The sequence below is a fragment of the Carlito syrichta genome, unplaced genomic scaffold (assembly GCF_000164805.1).
Source record: "Carlito syrichta isolate Samal-C Ts95f unplaced genomic scaffold, Tarsius_syrichta-2.0.1 Scaffold305725, whole genome shotgun sequence".
NCBI classification, from domain to species: Eukaryota; Metazoa; Chordata; class Mammalia; order Primates; family Tarsiidae; genus Carlito; species Carlito syrichta.
The window spans coordinates 224,829-242,444 of NW_007249821.1; the positions used below are offsets into that span (position 1 = coordinate 224,829).

The following is a 17,616-nucleotide window of genomic DNA, read 5'->3' on the forward strand; positions in this document are numbered from 1 at the left end:
AAAAAAAAAAAAAAAAAAAAAGAACACAGGCTTGGGGCAAGACCAGTCTGGGATTCCCATCCAGGCTCTACCCGTCCCTGGATGGCTACTGTCAGGCAATTCACTGGCTTCCTCTGTCTTAGTTTTCTTACTAGTAAAAGCAATTAAATGACTCGAGATGTGTCCCTGACAGGTACAACGCCTGACTTACAGTAGATACTCCATTGATATGACTCTGACTTTTAAAGCAAGATGGTCAGGTTTAGAAATCATTTTGTCTCTGGTTTTATAGAGGGAAAATGAGGCCCAGAGCAATGGAGGGATTTACTGAAGGCCATATCCCTGCTTGGCTGAAGAGAGGGTGCAAACTCGAACCTCTCAGTAAATACTCTGGAGTTCAATGAACTTCAGTTTCGGAAAAGGAAATTGCAGCCAGCTCAGGCTGCCTGGAGAAGCACCAGGAGAGGGAGCTGACATGAAATCCTGCCCTTGACACAGGTTCTAAGCCTCCTCACTCTGGACATGGGCTTTCTCGTCCCCCATGGGGATGCTGAGGAGCATCTCCAAAGAGAGGGAAAAGCAGAGTGGATAGAACATGTCAGGGAAAACAGATTCTTCATCCTCCCTTTCTGGAAGATGCTTCTGGGGCAGAAGGTCTGCAGACTATCATGGGAAGCAGGTCTGAGAGCAGAGGTAGAACGCCTGGAGGAATGAGAATGGGGTGGAGGGAGACTTGGGGCTTGTTTCTTCTGGGGGCCTTTGCTGACCCCGTTGCGTGCAGTCCTTGCTGGGCAGTAAAAAGGTTGCCAGTTTGGGCAAAAAGTCACTAAGGGGCTGGCTGAGGCAGACCTGGATGGCACCAGGATCAGAGCAGCCTGACTCTAGGTTCTCAAACTGCACCCATGGAACACTGAGGTTCTATGAGGCTGACTCATGTAGACCATCACTAAAGAGGAAGTGGGTGGTCTTTTCTCAACTTAAGGAAGGGGACTAGTTAAACAAATGATGGGACAGTGATACGATGTAAAAAGTGTGAGTTTTACGCATATGAGTGAACATAAAATGGTCTCTAAAATAAACTAAGTAGAAAAGGCATAGAAGATTTGTTATGTTATCTTTGGGGTACATCTGTATTTTATGCAGATGTATATGGATCTGGAAATAAGGAACTTGATGGTAGTCACCTTAGGGTAGGACTGAAGAAGGCCGCAAAGGATGAGAAATTTACTTTTCATCATATGTGTTCTCTCGTGCTTTCTTTTGAAAAATTTTTTTACCAAGATTTTTAATTTGCAAAAGGAACAAGTTAATGGGTAAAACTGTACCCATGTAAAAATTTCATTCCCTAACACTTGTTAAAACTCTTGCCACCTGCTACTTGATAATGAATATTAATGGACAGACTTGGAAACAGCTGATCACACTTCTCTGGACAGCTTGTATATTCCCAGGCACACATTTGCCTGTGGTTGTGATTAGAATACAAACATATAGTCGGGTCCTATTTGCAGGCTGGGATTGAGTTTAGTCAATGTTGAGGTTTCCCGCAGAGTCCCGTGGCCTTCAGGGAGCTCACCACCTGAGCCCGTTTGGGCCCGAAGGCGAGAGAATGGTGCAGCCCAGAGACCTTTATGCGGAAGAACTAACCTGGAACTGTGGCTCCTTCAGACCAAAGAGCCCCTGTGATCTGTGCAGTGCCTCTGGGTACTAGGTCTAGGTGATGAGACAGAAGAAAAAGAAAGGGGAAAAAGAAAAGAGGAGCGGGGAGGCAGAGAGCAGGATGGGAAAGACCTCTCCCAGCACTCTTTACAACTGTGCCACTGGGCAGGTGTCTTCTCAGTCACACCCAAGAGACAGGCTTGTTCTTAAGGGATGGAGAGGAGAGACAAGGCAGCCAGTGCTCGCCGCAGGGATGTGCTCTGTTGGAATGCCTTTTGTACAGAAGAGACCGGGACAGGGTCTGACCCCATCCGCCGAGGAGGACCGTGAGCCTTCCAAATCCTCTACCACCTGTTCGGGCACTCAGCCACCTTACCTCCGTCAGGGCCGAAGGGACTTTCCTCTGCTTCTTGAAGGTCGAGGGGTTGATGCTGTGGAAGACGGACGAGAAGGCACTGCCCGAAAAGCGGGGTGTGGACAGGGGGAAGCTCATGCTCACAGGCCGCTCTGGAACGAGGGGAGGGAGGCGAGAGTCACTGTGGACAGGCGTGCCGCTTACCTTCGTAAGAGCCCTCCTGGGGCGTGAGCCAGCAACCAAGGGGGTTAACGGCACGCTCCCTCCTGCCGATGCAAGGCTGTGGGGCCGGGAGGGAACGTTTTTCCAGGGTCACTGAGGCGAGGGCGAGGCTGCTCCTCTGAAGACCTCGATATGGCCCCACAGTGCGGAAGAAGGGAGAAACGCGATGGTTTTAGGCCCAGAATGCACGCGCTTAGCCCTGGCTCCGAGTCTCTCAAGGGCCAGCTCAGCTTCCAGAGGCTCTTGTGTCAGCAGGCCACAACTCCTCCGCTGAGTCTCATCATCCTTGGTCCCAAGAAGGTCCCGCAGAGTACAGACCCACAGGACACTTGGAAAAAGGGCCCCTAAGGTAAAGGACACGTGAGCACCCCGTCTACTCTGTCACCTCCACAGAGACCCTGACTCCCGAACTTAGCTGCCCACAGAACCCTTATTCTGGGAGCGCTAGTCAATCTTTCACAGAAACAACATTTGGGAAATGGTGCCCTGGTGTGAGCGTGAACCTCCGTTTCCTCAAAGGCTGCTTCTGTGATGAGCCTCCCTCCATGGAGTAAATAGCTCCCTCCCAGGAAAGTGGTTTCAGGCGTGAGCCAGGGCCACCAGGAGCCACTGAGGCCCGGAGAGAAGCCACCCAGCTCCCTGAAGAAGGTGAGTAGTCTCGAAGTTACCTCTCATCAGGCCCGGGACAGCCCCGCCCCTCTTCTTCAGCTCCCCAAAGCAGCCATCGCAGACCTTGGCCATCCGGTCTTTGAGGTACTTCAAGGGGTACTTATTTCTCGAGCAGTTCCGGCACACAATCTGCGGGCCCAGATGGGAACCCGTGACCACGGTGTTCTTGCTCTCAGTAAGTCCAGCAGAGAGATCCGTATCCTCTCCCCTCTTCTCCTCTCAACCCCTCACCACCTCAGGGAAGGCCTGCATTCCGACCACGGGACTGTGCTGTGTCCCCTGCTTTTCCAGCAGAGGCTGCATGGCGTTTTGGAGCAAGTGCCTATCTGCTTTCTGATGATCCCACACTCCTAACACCACACGGATCCCTTTCTCCCCAGGAATAAGAACCGTGCACGTTATGGCTTTCTTTGAAAATGTGGTGGTGTCGTGGAAGGGGCCTGGGATATGGAGCCCTGGTTTGAGGATATCAGTAAAACAGGAATTAGGAATCTACCTCTCAGGGTGGGCATAAACACCCCATTATGGGCTCCATGCACAGTGGTGCTGGATGCCCCTGAACCCCTGGCTGGGCAGGGATGCACCCCCTAACCCCGCACACACTCACCCCAGACAGGGCAGGACTCACCTTGCCACAGGCGTGGCAGTGATGACGCCTCAGGGTGAGAGAGAAGTCGCAGCCACAGTTCATACACATCATGACGTGTGTGACAGGCACCAGGGTGGGGGGCCTCTCCCCCAGGCTGACCCCCAGCCTCTCCCGTATCTGGAGTGATGGGATCAGCCGAGCAGTGTGGTCAGGAGACCAGCAGACACGCAGCCCAGGAAGCCCTGGCCCGTGTCCTGGCACAGGGTGGATGTGTGTGTAGGGTGGGTGGATTCTAATGCTGAAGACCTCTCCCGCCTCTTCCAGGATGCCCAGCGTGGGTCGGGAACAGCTGTCATTGGGGTGCTGTGCTCCTGGGTTGCAGGGGCTGCTCCTGATGCGTGGGAGCATGGCAGGGCGACGGGGGAAGCCAGGGGGCCAGACCAGGAGCCATATGTCCTCCCGGGGGTGAGTGACCACAGCAGTGCCCACCCAGGGAAGCCCAGGGCTCTGAGGCTGGCATCGGCAGGCCCTGCCCCCACTCACCTCCACGCAATGGTGGAACACAGCCAGCGCCTGGGCCTTGTAGTCCTCTGGAAGGGCTCTGCTCAGACAGCCGTACCACTCATCCCTCTCCGCACAGGAGCTGTGGGCCCGGGCTGAGGTCAGCAAGCCACACCCCAGCAGCTCCAGCTGGGCGAAGCCCTCGCTGGCCTGCCCATCCTCTTCCCTCAGACCTGAGCCTGTGGCACTGGCTGAGATCCCACCACCAGGGCACAGGCCTCCTGCCAGACAAGGCTTGAATCTCAGTACCTCATCCAGGGGCAGACCACCACGCGAGCTGGCCTCTGGGCCTGTTTCTTCTTCTGTGACAATGGAGTAGCAACGGTACTCTCCTAACTCCCGGGACCATTGTGGGGTTGAAGTGGGGTGTGGTGTGGACCACTCTGTCAACAGCAAAGCACCGTGCAAGAGCGAGGGGTGTGGGGAAGGCCCCGTGCCCCATACTCCAGGTGGGATGGGCTGGCAGTGGACAGGGTGCTAGGTACCCTGTGGACGGTGAGGGGGGTGTGGGAGCTGGCAAAGGTAAGCTGCCCCCTCGCCGTTTTCCTCCTCCCTCCCCCACACAGCTTCCCAGACGCTCCTTCACCCAACAGACTGCAGGCAGACTTTCCCAGCAGGCTGTGAGCAGCTCTGTGCAGATAGCTGGGTGGGAATTCTCTCAGCGTCCACTAGATGTCGCGCTCACCCCACACATTAAGAGTGCGGCCTGCCCTGGGAACGCTGGGAGAAAGGACCAGTGTGGGTGTGGCGGGGGAGGGGGCGGAGATGGGGTGGTGGCAGATGCTAAACCAGCATGGTTGGCAGCCAGATGCCATGTCCCTAATAGGAGATGAATGGGTCCCATTGTCCCCTGGGGGCTCCCATGTGAAGGGTCTGGGCTAGCCGGAAGATGACTGGCCTGTCAGTGACGGTAGCTCCTCAAGGCCACTGGCCAGAGGCCAGTATCCTGTCTGGGAGAAATGGGCAGCCCACCTGAAGGCCTGAGCGTGGCCTGCCACCACCTCCAAGTCATGGCTCAGCAGACAGAAACTACAGACCCCAGGACTCCTCCTGCCTGATTTTATCAAGAGAGGGGAAGCTGTGGCGCCCCACCCAGGCATCACTTCCTCCAGGAAGCCTTCCCTCTCTCCCCTTGTGAATTTCCAAGGCTTTGTCTACTCCCTCAGGCAGTATAAGGTAGTGGATAAGAGCTCCAGGCCCCACAGTCTGGGTTCGAGCCCCAGATCTACCTCCCACAGCTGTGTGCCCCTTCCCAGGCCTCAGGTCCCCGTGCCTGGAAAGAGCTGCAAGCCTCACCTCCGAGAGCAGTGATGTGGAGCCAAGAGGCCTGGGACCTGGCAGGTGTTCAGTGCCTCATACTTCTGCCATTCCCACCATTAGTCTGACAGCAGCTACTATTCTGCACCAGAACCAGCTTATCATTCTCCTACCCAGCCCATGGGCTCCTTCTGAGCACCTCAAATGTGAGATCGTGGGAGTCCTCAGCCTAGGCCCTGGTGTGGACACGTGGCTAATGCATCCTTTTAATGAGCAAAGGCGTCCGTGGGCATGTGTGCATCTCACTCCACACCTAGAACCACCACCCGTGCACAGTGTCGGCTCCAGGGTCAAGCTAGCTGAGAGGGATGAGCCAGGAGCCGGGCCTGACCACTGGCATGCCCACCCTGGCCTAAGAGCTGTCCCTGGCTGGGGTCACATCTCCCTGCTGTCCAATCCCCCGAGAGCTCAAGCTCACCTTGCCCTGGAGGACAGAAAAGAGGCTGCTCTTTAAGGCCACAGTGCAAAGCCATGAGGACCCCCAGGGAACCTGAGGGCCTGGAGAAAACAGCCATTTTCGAGAGAGGGCCATGCCCCCCATTGTGGTCTGAATGTTTATATCCCCCCCAAATTCGTATGAGGAAATCCTCTTCCTGAGATGATGGTGTTGGGAGGTGGGGCCTCTGGGAGGTGGTTAGGCCCTAGGAGCGGAGCCCTCATGAATGGGATGAGTGCCCTTGTAAAAGAGGCCCGAGAGAGGCCCTAGCCCCTTCCACAACATGAGGCTGCAGTGAGAAGGCATCTCCTGAGAACCAGGAAGTGGGCCCTCACCAGACACCGAATCCGCCTGCACCTTGATCTTGGAATTCCCAGCCTCTCCACTGTGAGAAATTTACGTTGTTTATAAGCCACTAGTTTATGGTATTTTTATTGCAGCATCCTGAATAGACCAAGATACCCCCTAAACAGGGAAAGAAAAATAATAAATGCTTAGTCACTGTCTCTCTCTCTCCTGGACACGAAAGTGTCAAGGCAGACCACTTTAAGAACTACAGTGCCCAGTGTGAGTTTTGTTCACCTCGACCTATTGTTTCGCGGCAAAAGACCCGAATATCCATGAAGAGTTTTACAAACATGACATATTGTTACGGTTATAGTCAAGCAGTGGGCTCTAGAAACCCCTAAAGTTACATGTAACATTTTATGAGTGTGTACATTTTTCTGGGGAGAGATTCTTGAAAGGTCTGTAAACCAAAAAGGTTAAGAAACGCAGAAAAGAAAGCAAGTCCTTTGGCTCAGAAAGACACCAGAATAGAAACAGCGATGTGACGGCACATTACGCAGACCCCCAACCCCTGGGCTTCAGCCGGCCACCCTCCAGCCCAGGCCCCTACCTCGCGGACAGCATCAGGCAGGACTGGGGAGTCTCAATCTTCAGGGCGTAGGGGACTTTCTCCGTCACGGGGCGGCTGACCTGGAAGACGGACAGCAGCCCCTTCAGGGTGGGCAGGGAGGGGCAAGCACACACAGCTTCCTCTCCAGGTGGCAGATGGCTGGGTTCCCCCACAGCGGCTCTCGAGCCTCAGTCTCCCAGCGGTCAAGGGGCAAAACCTGCTCCAACAGCAGGTGCTGCTGAGCGGCCCAGCGGCACTCTCATGCCTGGCCACTCGCCCACCTCCGGGAAGCCTGGGCCGCCCCAGGTGCTCTGAGTGCTGGACAGGCGCCTGCTCAGTGGCCACGGCTTTCTCCCGTGGGCTCCCGGGTAGAGCTTTTGATGCAAAAAGAGAATAAACCTCCCCACGAGAGGGGCGCTTCCTTCTTCCCCTGCCCCACGGTGAAGCGCCTACAGGGTTGAGTGACCCTCCCGTGCCTCTTCCAGCTCTCCTGGCCGCCTCCCTTCTGCCCTGGAGAATGACATCCCCCTGCGGCTCTGCTGTCTCTCGGGGTTCCCCTCTCTGACCCCAGCCCTGTAGCACCAGAATCAGCTTCCTAAAACCTGCTCCCAAATGCCCCCACCTTCAGGACCAAGTTACACGGAGCTAAGCCACCTTCAGACGCCGTGTTCACAGCAGCATTACTCACAACCGCCACAGGGGGGACGCAACCAAGTGTCCCCGACAGAGGACTGGGTACGCGAAATGTGGCCTGGTCCACACAATGGAAGGAAACTCTGACACATGCGGCAGACAGCATGGCATGCTGCTAAGTGAAACAAGCCAGTCACAAAAGGCCAAATGCTAAGTCCCTTCATATGAGGTCCCTGGAGTAGGCACGTTCACAGAGACAGAAAGCGGACTCGTGGGCGCCTCGGGGTGTGGGAATGGAGGGTCAAGGTTTGTGGGGGACAGAGTTTCAGTCTGGGAAGATGCAAAGGTCTGGAGATGGAAGGCAGTGCTGGCTGCACAACAATATGAATACACGTAATGCCACTGAACTCAACACTTGAAAATGGCTAAGATGGTAGATGCTGTGTGTATTTTGCCCAAGTTACCCAAACACTGGCTTGCTCCCTCCTTTGCTTATGCATTCTCCTCCTTGTAGGATGGCCTTCCCCCTCTCCCATCCCCATCTGACCAAATATTTTCCACCCTGAGGGTTTAGGCCCTCTCCTCCAGGAAGCCCTCTGCCTCCTCCCCTTACCCTGGACCACCCACAGCTTAAGCCTGCTGGAGCCCGAGGTTGACACTGTCTCCTCAGGGCCTCTCTCTCCCAGCTGGTCCGGGCGCTTTCAGAAGCCGGACGCTGTCTCCTCCCGCGGGTCGCCCTGACCTCCCCCCCGGGGGGGCCCAGCCCCAGGCGTCTACCTTCATGCTGGCCACGGCCAATGAGCTCTTCAGCCGGTACTTCCCGTCCTTCTGGGGATACGTGTACAGGAGCATGTCGCTCATCTGGGGAGGGAAACCCTGTCAGACGTGTCCAGGCCCCAGAAGGCTGGGCCAGGAGGCGTCTGTGGCTGGAGCATCCTGGAGCTCCGGGGTGCTCAGGTATCTTCATTCCCCGGTGACCCCACAGGTGAGCAAAAATATTATATGCTAAAACAGGAGCCCTCCCCCACAATTCCACTCCTAGTCTGATGCTCAAAAGGAATAAATGCACGTGCCCTCAAGGTCATGTGTAAGAATATTCAGAGCAGCTTTGTTCTCAACAGCCAAAAAGTGGGACCACCCCACCTGCCTGTCAGCAGGTGAAAGGGTAGACAGACGGTGGTCCAGCCATGCTACGGACCTCTGCACAGTAACCGGAAGGAACACACTGCTCTCCGACCACAGTGGTGTGAAGCAATCTCAAAGTCATGCAACAGAGCACACTCTGTTGGGGCCACTTATAGGACATTCCGGAGCTGGCAAAACTAACCTTCAGTGACAGAAATCAGGCCAGTGGCTGCCCGGCCCCTGGTGCTGCCAGGGGCTCAGGGTGCTCACTAGGGGCTGGAAATGGTCCCCGTCTAGACCCAGGTGGTGGCTACACAGTGATACAGTCAGCACAGACCCACACATACATGCATGAGTGATGCAGTCCACTCAATGTCAATTAAACCTCAACAAAGCATAGTTAAGGAAGGGAGGGAGGGGTGAGGAAGAAGAGAGAGACTCCTTGAGGACAGGGACCTGGCAGGTTCTGCTCGCAGCTGTGCCTCTGGTGCCCCGCACAGAGTAGGTGCTCAACGGATGTTCCCTGAATGAACAACGGAAGCTCTTTCCCCATGCAGGGCAGACAGGAAGAAATGAAAGTCCCTTCACCTCTCAGGAGGGAGTGCTTGGTTTAGACAAAAGGTTTCAATTCCAAAAGGACACGGCCATGTTTGAGTTGTCACTCCTGACCCCTGCGTACCAGCTCTGTGACTGCAGACGGACCGTTTCCTGAGTGGAGTCTCAGCTTCCTCACCTGGGAAATGGGGGCATCCCTACCCAGCTTACCATGGGTGCTGAGAGAGGGCATTCGGCACGAGCCAACAGGGGCCAGGGTGAGCCCTCCAGGCACAGGGGCCAATGTGAACTAGGGTGTTGTGAAGACTAGACAGGATGCTGCATGTCAGCGTCTGAACCGGGGAGAAAGTGGAATTAACACGTCCTCTCCCCTGGCAGATGGAGCTTGCTGAGGGAACGAAATAAATGTTTTCCCACCACCGGCTCTTCTTGGGAACCCAAGGTCACAGCCACGGCAGTACAGGAGAGCTGGAGGGGCCCCAACCCGCCGTGTGACCTCAGGAGTCTTTCCTTCTCTCTGGCCCCCTGTCTCCACACGAAGCTGGGGTAGATGAGCGGGTGGGAACATCTTTTCTGTAAAAGGCCAGGCAGTGGATATTTCAGGCTTTGCATGGTCTCTGCAGCAGCTCCTCAACTCCGCTGTTGTGCAAAGGCAGCCCCACACGGCCCGCAGGGAATGCGCTTGGCTGGGCCCACCAGAGCTATCTCCACAAAAGCTCACTGTGGCCTGCTGGCTATTGTGGGCTGACCCATGATCACAGCCCGTTCCTGCTCTGCCTTCCCAGGGTGTCAAGGGCCAGGGTATGTCAACACTGACTCTGCCCGGCACTGGGCCAAACCCCAGACATGAGCGATCTCACTTCAATCTCCCCGCAATTCCAGAGGGCAGGCACTATTATCACCATCCCCATTTCCCAGAGGGAAAAACGGGGGCCCAGAGACACCAGACACCATGCCTGAGGTCACAGAGCTAGCAGGTGGTGATGTCAGGGCTGTGGATCCATGAGTGGTTTCACAGTGGACTCCTCCAACTGTGGACGAGGATGAAACCTAGCACAAAGCCTTGCTCGTGAACCCTCCCAGCGCCAGGGAACTGTGGGCCTCTCTGTGCCTGCCCCTCGAGTGTGGCAATGACCACAAGCCTCCCGGGGTTTCCTTCGTACTTCAGGACCTGGAGGCCTAACTGCCTGTGTTTCCCCTCCCTTCTTCAACGTGTGTTTCCCAGTCCCCGTCTGGAGAAAGGAGGAAGACTCCTTTGTGAACAGGGAGGGGACTCTCCCACCCTGAGGAGCCCCCAGTGGGCATCCCACCTGCAGCTTGGGGATGCGGGGCCCAGTGGGACCCTTTTTTCGGCCTCACCGAAAGCCCCGTGTGCTGGCGTGCAGACGCCCGACTCTGTTCTGCAGCTCAGATTACTTTCTAAACCTGACACCTCTGAGAAAGAAAAGTTCCTTCCCCAGTGTGTTTGTTCCCCATGGCGCTCCCTGGCTCGAGCACCTGCCCGCCCACCTCTGCCCATGGCTGTGCCTCTGTGAGACAGGTATGAACACCTGCTCAGTGGAAGGGCTTGTGCTGAGACACAGGCAGAGGAGGACCCAGGCTCAGACCTTGGGGCACAGAGGGGTGCAGGCCCACGACTGGGTGGAGCACTGCTCTGAGGAAGGGCTGTGCTCAATGGGAGGGAGCGTGGGGAGAAGGAAGAAGGAAAGGTAGTGGGGGGGAGGGTTGGGAAGAAAGGGGTGAGAGGCACGGCTTCCATAATGCTGCCATCTGAGCATGGCTTGAAGGACGGAGAGGAGCAGAGACAGGCAGATCTCAAGCCAGCCTTGCATGCCTGTGGGCTGGGGGTACAGACGAGGCAGAAGATGGCTGAGAGCAATGTGTGAAGGGCCATGATGCTGCATCTTTATCTGGCATTCAAGGTCCCTGGGAAAGGTGCACAGACCACTGAGCTGTGGCCAGATGGCACATGGCTGGGGGACCAGGAGGGAGCTCCCTGCTTCAGCTGCCGTCTCACGCTTCCCTCACGTGCCGGAGGGAGACAGTGACCCTCTTTCAAAAGATTGAGGTGCCAAAGCATGGGGCAGTGATGGGGTGTACCCGTGGGTCTCTGCCAGCAGGGAGGGAGGAAACTATGACAGCTGCTATCAAACAAGCGGCTTCCACGTGCCAGGCACACAAGTCTCATTTAATTCTCAAAACCACCTAGGATTTCTACCTGGTGAGAAACCCGAGGCTCCCACGTATCTGTGACTTGGCTGAGGGCCACGGAGAAAGCAAGTATCCTACGCATCAGGATCTAACCAGCTCGCTCTGGCTCACCACCAAAGAGACACCCTAAATTCAGAGACATGGATTTCTCGTCATGGAAACAGTTTTTAAATAGACATGGAACAAGGCACAGCCTCCCCCACTGGAGTCCCAGAGCCACGGCAGGTAGGGGCCACGTCCACACACCAGTACAGACACTGGCACACAGAAGGAAACGGACAAGGAGCTGTAGAAGGAATGAAGTTACACCAGGCAGGGAGTTCCCCAACACTGGAGGTGTGTAAGTAGAGGTAGAGAAAAAACTACCTACAGAAAGGGACTCAAATGTCTGTGGTGGCTTTTTAAAATCCTTTTTAGAACCTAAATCTGAACCATGTGCTGCTTGGCTCTCAGATCACTTTCTTTTCTTTTTCTTTTTCTTTTTTTGAGTTGGTGTCTCACTCTGTCACCCAGGCTGGAGTGCTGCAGTGGTACACTCATGGCCCATCATAGCCTTGACCTCCTGGGCTCAGGCGATCCTTCCATCTCAGCCTCCTGAGTAGCTGGGACTACAGGTACACACCACCACGCCTGGTTAATATTTTTAAAATTTTTTTTGTAGAGATGAGGTCTCACTATGATGTCCAGGCTGGTCTTGAACTTCAATACTCCCACCTTAGCCTCCCAAAGTGCTGGGATGATAGGTGTGAGCCACCATGCCCAGCCACTGAGAACACTTTCAAAGTTTCCCCTGGAGACTCAGCTATACAGAATGGTCCGCATCCTCAAAATTCCACTCTGTTCTACTCTTCCCGCCTCCTTCTATTTGTCCTTCCGCTGTCTGCAGCCAAATCCTTCCCCTTTCACCACAGCGCTGACCAGCCCAAGCCAGGGGCTATCCCAGAGGTAAGAGGGAGCAGAGGTGAGGCTGGGCCAAGGCTTCAGGACACAAGCCACTGAGGCCCACAAAACCCAGTCAACGACTCCACACTGTCTGGCCAGACTCAAGATTTCTCTACCCAGTGCCACAAGCTCTTTCCAGAATTCAGCTCTCAAGCAGCCCCTCTAAGGGCAGGGTCTATCTGGGGGTATGGGGAAGATGCCATCATGAGTGGAAGGGTCTGCCTGCAGCCAAAGATTTCTTGAGGCTCACAGAGGTTCTTCGAACACACCATACTTCTCACACCTCTGTCCTCTACATATGCCCTTCCCTCTCCTGAAACCCCTTTCTCGGCCTGACTGACAAACTCCTATCCTTCTTTCCTGGCTGAACTCAGGGGACATTTTCTCCAGGAATCACATGGAGCACCAAGCACGCTCGCAGCACCCAGTGCACACGCCACGAACAGCACAGTCGCCCCTCCTTGTCTGTTTTTTCCCTCTTCTCCACTTCCTCAGTGCCCCAAGATTCCTTCTGGAGCACTCTTACAGGTCTACAGTTACAAACGTCTGCTGGTGTCTCCCTCCCTTGGGATTCAGAAGGCTGAGGGCAAGACAGCCCTCCTCTCATGGCCTCCAGGACCAGTGCACACCCGGCATTCAGGAACAGCCCTAGACAGAGAGGGCTGGCAGCACTCATGCAGGGTCTATTCGCAGGGACATCACGCAACTCCAGCACAGTCTGAGGAGGCCGAGAGGCAACCCTGCTGGACGGCCATAAGGAATGACCGCAAAGCGCGCGGGAGCGGGCAGGAAAACGGGACCCAGCAGACAGAAGGGCTTAAAGGCACGGCGACTGGGCGGGGGTGGGGGTGGACAGCGGGGCTGAGGCAAGGGGCTATTGGTAGCTCGGCAGCCAGCAAGGCTGATACTGCTGCACCACAGGACAGGCCTGGCTATTCCCCGATGTGCAAGATCGTGGCTGTAAACAATTAAAAATGTTAAATTAGTCTCCTGCACAGTGGCACTGGGTAGAGAAATCTTGAGCACTGGACGTGGGTTATGGTCCTGGGCTCCCTTCTAGGCCGCCAGCCCGCGGGAGGCCTGGCTGAGGTGACTTTCCTTTCTGGACCTCAGTTTTCCCAGGTATTAGATAAGGTGGTTGGACAGACAGTTATTCGCAGCTTGAGAGCTTCCTGGTTTTAAGACATTTAAGGTAGGGTTTTGGGCAATTCAATGTTAACAACATTCCATTCAAAATCATTCAAATACGAACGATCCAAGTGTTAAGCTCTCAGCTTTCCAGAAAGCTCAGAATACAGAGGAATCCCCACGCTATCATTTTTGCTCTGCCCCACTCTCCCCTGCCCATTTCTGCTTGTCCTTGAATCCAGGCCCTAGGAAACGTCACAGGATTTGACAGGTCCAGAGCTTGGTTCGGAGGCCTGGCACTTACCAGAAACAGGTGCCGGGGGCGTCTGTTCTTCCCTGTTACTTTCATTAGTGTCCCCTCCTTTAGAAACTCCTGTAGGGAGAGAAGCAGGCCTCCTGATCAGGCTGATGCCCCTGCTACCTTGAAAAGGTAGTTTCCCTAGGGGAAACTTAGATCTTGAGGCCTCCCTGAGAACCACAGAGCAGCTCATGGGTAAATTCCCAGGTCAGGAGAGATGCTCATATATGCTGGAGCAGGGTTTGGATCATCATCCTGAAAGACACAGTCCCCAACGCCATATCCCAAAAGCCTAAATCTCAAGAGCCTTAAATCCCCCAAACCAAGCCAGGCACCATGACACGTGCCTGCAGTGTCCCAGCTACTTGGGAGGGTCACTTGAGCCCAGCAGTTTGGCCTGGGAAACATAATGAGACTCCATCTCAAAGAACAAAAACAAAACAAGACAAAAATCATCAAATCTTAAAAATCACAATCAGAGGATGGTTGCATCTGTTAGGCAGAAATATAACCTTGTTACTGTCTTTGTTGAAAATTAAAGGCCGGGCTCAGTGGCTCAGCCTGTAATCCCAGCACTTTGGGAGGCCGAGGTGAGTGGATTGTCTGAGCCCATGGGTTCGAGACCAGCCTGGGCAACTTGGCGAGACCTCGTCTCTACAATAAATCAAAAAAATTAGCTGAGCATGGTAGTGCACACCTGTAGTTCTGGCTACTTGGAAGGCTGAGGCAGAAGGATCGCTGGAGCCCAGCAGGTCGACACTGGGGTGACCATGAGTGTACCACTGCACTCCAGCCTGGGCGACGGAGTGAGATTCCAAGTCAAAAAAAAAAAAAACAACAAAGAAAATTAAGTATGTTTTAATGAGATGCGTACAAGTGCCAAGGTGACAGGGATGAACTTGTGATGTTTAATTTTAGGCATCAACTTGACTGGATTAAGGAATTCCTAGAAACCTGGTAAAGCAATTTGCTATGCTATGTATTCACTATGTATTTCATCTTCACATCGTTTTCAATACTGGAGGTATAAATTGTGTAGAGACTTTTAGAGAATTCTAGTTCAAGTATTTTTTTTTTTTTTTTACAAATGTTGGTCCATGAAAGTACATTATCACAGTGTTGACTTTGTGTGTAAGCACTGCGTGTATATACAAAAACGTTGAAACTTCCTTAAAAATGAAGAGATGTCCTTTTTGTGCAGGTACTTTGTGAATGATAAAATTTCTTGAGATCTTGGCTCTTTGGGGGTCTGCATGGACCTGTCACAGTTTTTATTCTTTTAAGAGTTGGGGTTTCCTTCTGTTGCCCAGGCTAGAGTGCAGTGGCATCATCATGGCTCACCGCAGATCTCTGTGTCTCAAGCAAGGCTTCTGCCTCAGTCTCTCCAGTAGCTGGGACTATAGGCATGTGTCACGGCACCCGGCCTCCTTTTTTTTTTTTAAATAGAGATGGGGTCTCACTATGTTGCCCAGGCTGTTCCATCACAGTTTTTGACCAATCTTGTCAAAAGATTGAAGTAGTCTGTCCTGGTATTTTATTTTATTTTATTTATTTTATTTTATTTTAGAGTTGGAGTCTCACTCAGTCGCCCAGACTGGAGTGCAGTGGCCGCTCCCGGCCACCGCAGCCTCGACCTTCTGGGCTCCAGCGATCCTTCCGCCTCAGCCTTCCAAGTAGCTGGAACTACAGGCATGCACTACCATGCCTGGCTGATTTTTTTGATTTTTATTGTAGAGATGAGGTCTTGCCAAGTTGCCCAGGCGGGTCTCGAACCCACTGGCTCAGGCAATTCACTCACCTCGGCCTCCCAAGGCGCGGGATGATATGCTGAGCCACCGAGCCAGGCCTGTCCTGGTATTTTAGATGACCGCAGTTATACAGCTGGGTATGCACACAATGACCAACCACAGTGATATGCGTTTATGCATTTCCCTTTTGACCTATTTTTTTATGTTTTTATGTTTCTCAAATGAATAAATGCCCTTTCAAAAATGCAAATAATTATCTTTTTGAGATTTTTTCTAAATTATTTTTTTTCCAGATTTATACTTATAGGACTTTGACCATTCAGGATTTCCATATTTGGGATTACAGCATTCAGGTGTGTGTTTTCAGGATTATGATGAGCTCCTACTGGAGTGGGACTAAAGACAGGCAGATCAGCCTCTCGGAGTGCCCCCTTGGCCCGCACGACCAGATACTGAGATCCAGATATACAGATTGGCCCACACCATGACTCCGCCCTGGTTTGCCCCAGGAGGAGTTCATTCAGGACAGAGCCTAGAAGGTTTGCTAAAACAGCTGACGACCCATGAGCGGTTGCTACAGCTCCCTTAATTCTGGAGGATGCAAATAGATGCTTAATAAATATTTACCAGACTCATGATCCTGGCTAAAACACGTAGTGTGATCTTACAGGATCTCAGACCAGTGAGATCTCTGCTAATTTTGAGTAAAATCCCCCAAGCACGGTTGTTCATTCCTTTTCTCTTGTCCTTCATGGACCATCATGGGTAATAAAGATATCTGGGACTATCTGGGGGGCTGAGTTCTATGATTTCCATTCAGAAGCTTAAAAGAGAGTAAATTTGTCGCTTAAAGAATTTTTTTAAAGACGTTTTCTGGGGGCTTGCTGTTGGAGAGATCGTTTTCGACATTCCTAGCAACTCTGAACTAAAACAACTTAGTGCCTCCTCTTCTTGGAGGTCGGGAGAGCTGTGGAGAACACGGAATGCCTGGTGCTGTGCTTGAAGAGCCCCGGAAGCATGGGGTGGACAGCCCCAGGGGAGGCAGCTATGGGCCGTGGACAGCCAAGCCCAGTGAGCCCACCCCCGCCTGCCCTCCACGGGCAGACGGCACCTGCAGCCAGGCCTGTCTGGGCCCGCCCAGCAGAACAATGGTGAGGCTTATCAGAGTCTTGCCTGCCTGCCCTCTGCCCCTGCCCACAGTGGTGGCAGCACTCACCCTTCCTGGCTGGAGGAGATCCCCTTGGCCCCGAACGCTGTGCTCAATGTGGACCAGCTTCTGAAGGTTTTCCTGTGAGCAAAGCAGGGCAAGGGGGAGATGGTCAGGGCCCCTTGGATAGGCCTTGTCACCTTTGTGAGAGAGGGCATTGCTTCCGGTTAAGAGGAAAATGGGGCCCAGAAAGGCCTGCCCCAAATCAGAACACCTTTCAGAGGCAAGACCGGGACCCAAGCCTGGGTCTGCAGGATGCCAAGGTGGCAGGCTGTCTGTCAGTGGGCTAGTCCCTCTGGGCCTGAACTCATCGTCTTTCTGTGTGTCGTGGGAGTGGCCACTGGGCCTCGTGGTACCATCTGACACCCCTGTTTGTCTCCGGGTCACCCCATGACCCGTGGACACTCTAAGCCTGTGTCCCTCCTGAGGCCTGGAGCATCTGGACCTTGGGAACCTAGGACCCCAGGTAAGACTCCGGCTCTCCTGGCTGGCAGCTCATGGTGGAGGCCCTTGGAGGACAGCCACCAAGAAAACACACCATCAGGGAAGGAAACTGGGTCCCCTCTCCCTGAAGACTCATTGTCAGAAAAATACGTGTGCCTGGGAACTCCCTGTCAGTCCTTCACTGGCTATCCAAAATACGTCCAGTGACACATCTCTGTTTCCTATGCATGGTGCCCCCAATCCTAGAAGAAACAAGTGCCCACCCTGTTGGCAGGTGCCCCTTGACCCATACACAGGGGCAGGTTCTAAAGTAGTCTCATCAGGTGAACATCGTGTATAGAGAAATCGCCTCTAAAAGTCCTTTCTATTATCCATGGTTTGGGGCATAAAATCCAACACAGTAAAAAAAGGAGTAATAGTCTGATTTCCATTTAATGATGTGGAAAGCCACAAGAGAACACTGCTCTCATCTTCACAGTGAGAAGAAACCAGATAACCTACAAAACCAGAATTTTTCTTAAGCCTGTGAGAGAGCAGCGGCAACCGAGGGGACTGAATTCTGACTGGCAGGAGCCTCTGCAGAGAAAAGACCAGCAGGAGCTGTCGTGCCTCTGGTGACAGGCAGCCGGAAGAGGCGGTC

General features: G+C 53.8%; 1 protein-coding gene across 1 annotated transcript in view; it reads right to left on the reverse strand.

Annotated features, from left to right (window-relative positions):
- Positions 1-17,616, reverse strand: part of FGD5 (FYVE, RhoGEF and PH domain containing 5) — a 70,683-nt gene that overhangs the window by 7,680 nt on the left and 45,387 nt on the right. Inside the window, exons 9-16 of the mRNA XM_008062494.1 lie at positions 16,542-16,613; positions 13,584-13,652; positions 8,096-8,179; positions 6,686-6,765; positions 4,017-4,116; positions 3,513-3,650; positions 2,884-3,013; positions 2,015-2,145 (exon numbers count right to left, since the gene is read on the reverse strand). Of these exons, the coding sequence (XP_008060685.1) occupies positions 2,015-2,145; positions 2,884-3,013; positions 3,513-3,650; positions 4,017-4,116; positions 6,686-6,765; positions 8,096-8,179; positions 13,584-13,652; positions 16,542-16,613 (804 nt within the window). The remainder of the gene's footprint in view (positions 1-2,014; positions 2,146-2,883; positions 3,014-3,512; positions 3,651-4,016; positions 4,117-6,685; positions 6,766-8,095; positions 8,180-13,583; positions 13,653-16,541; positions 16,614-17,616) is intronic.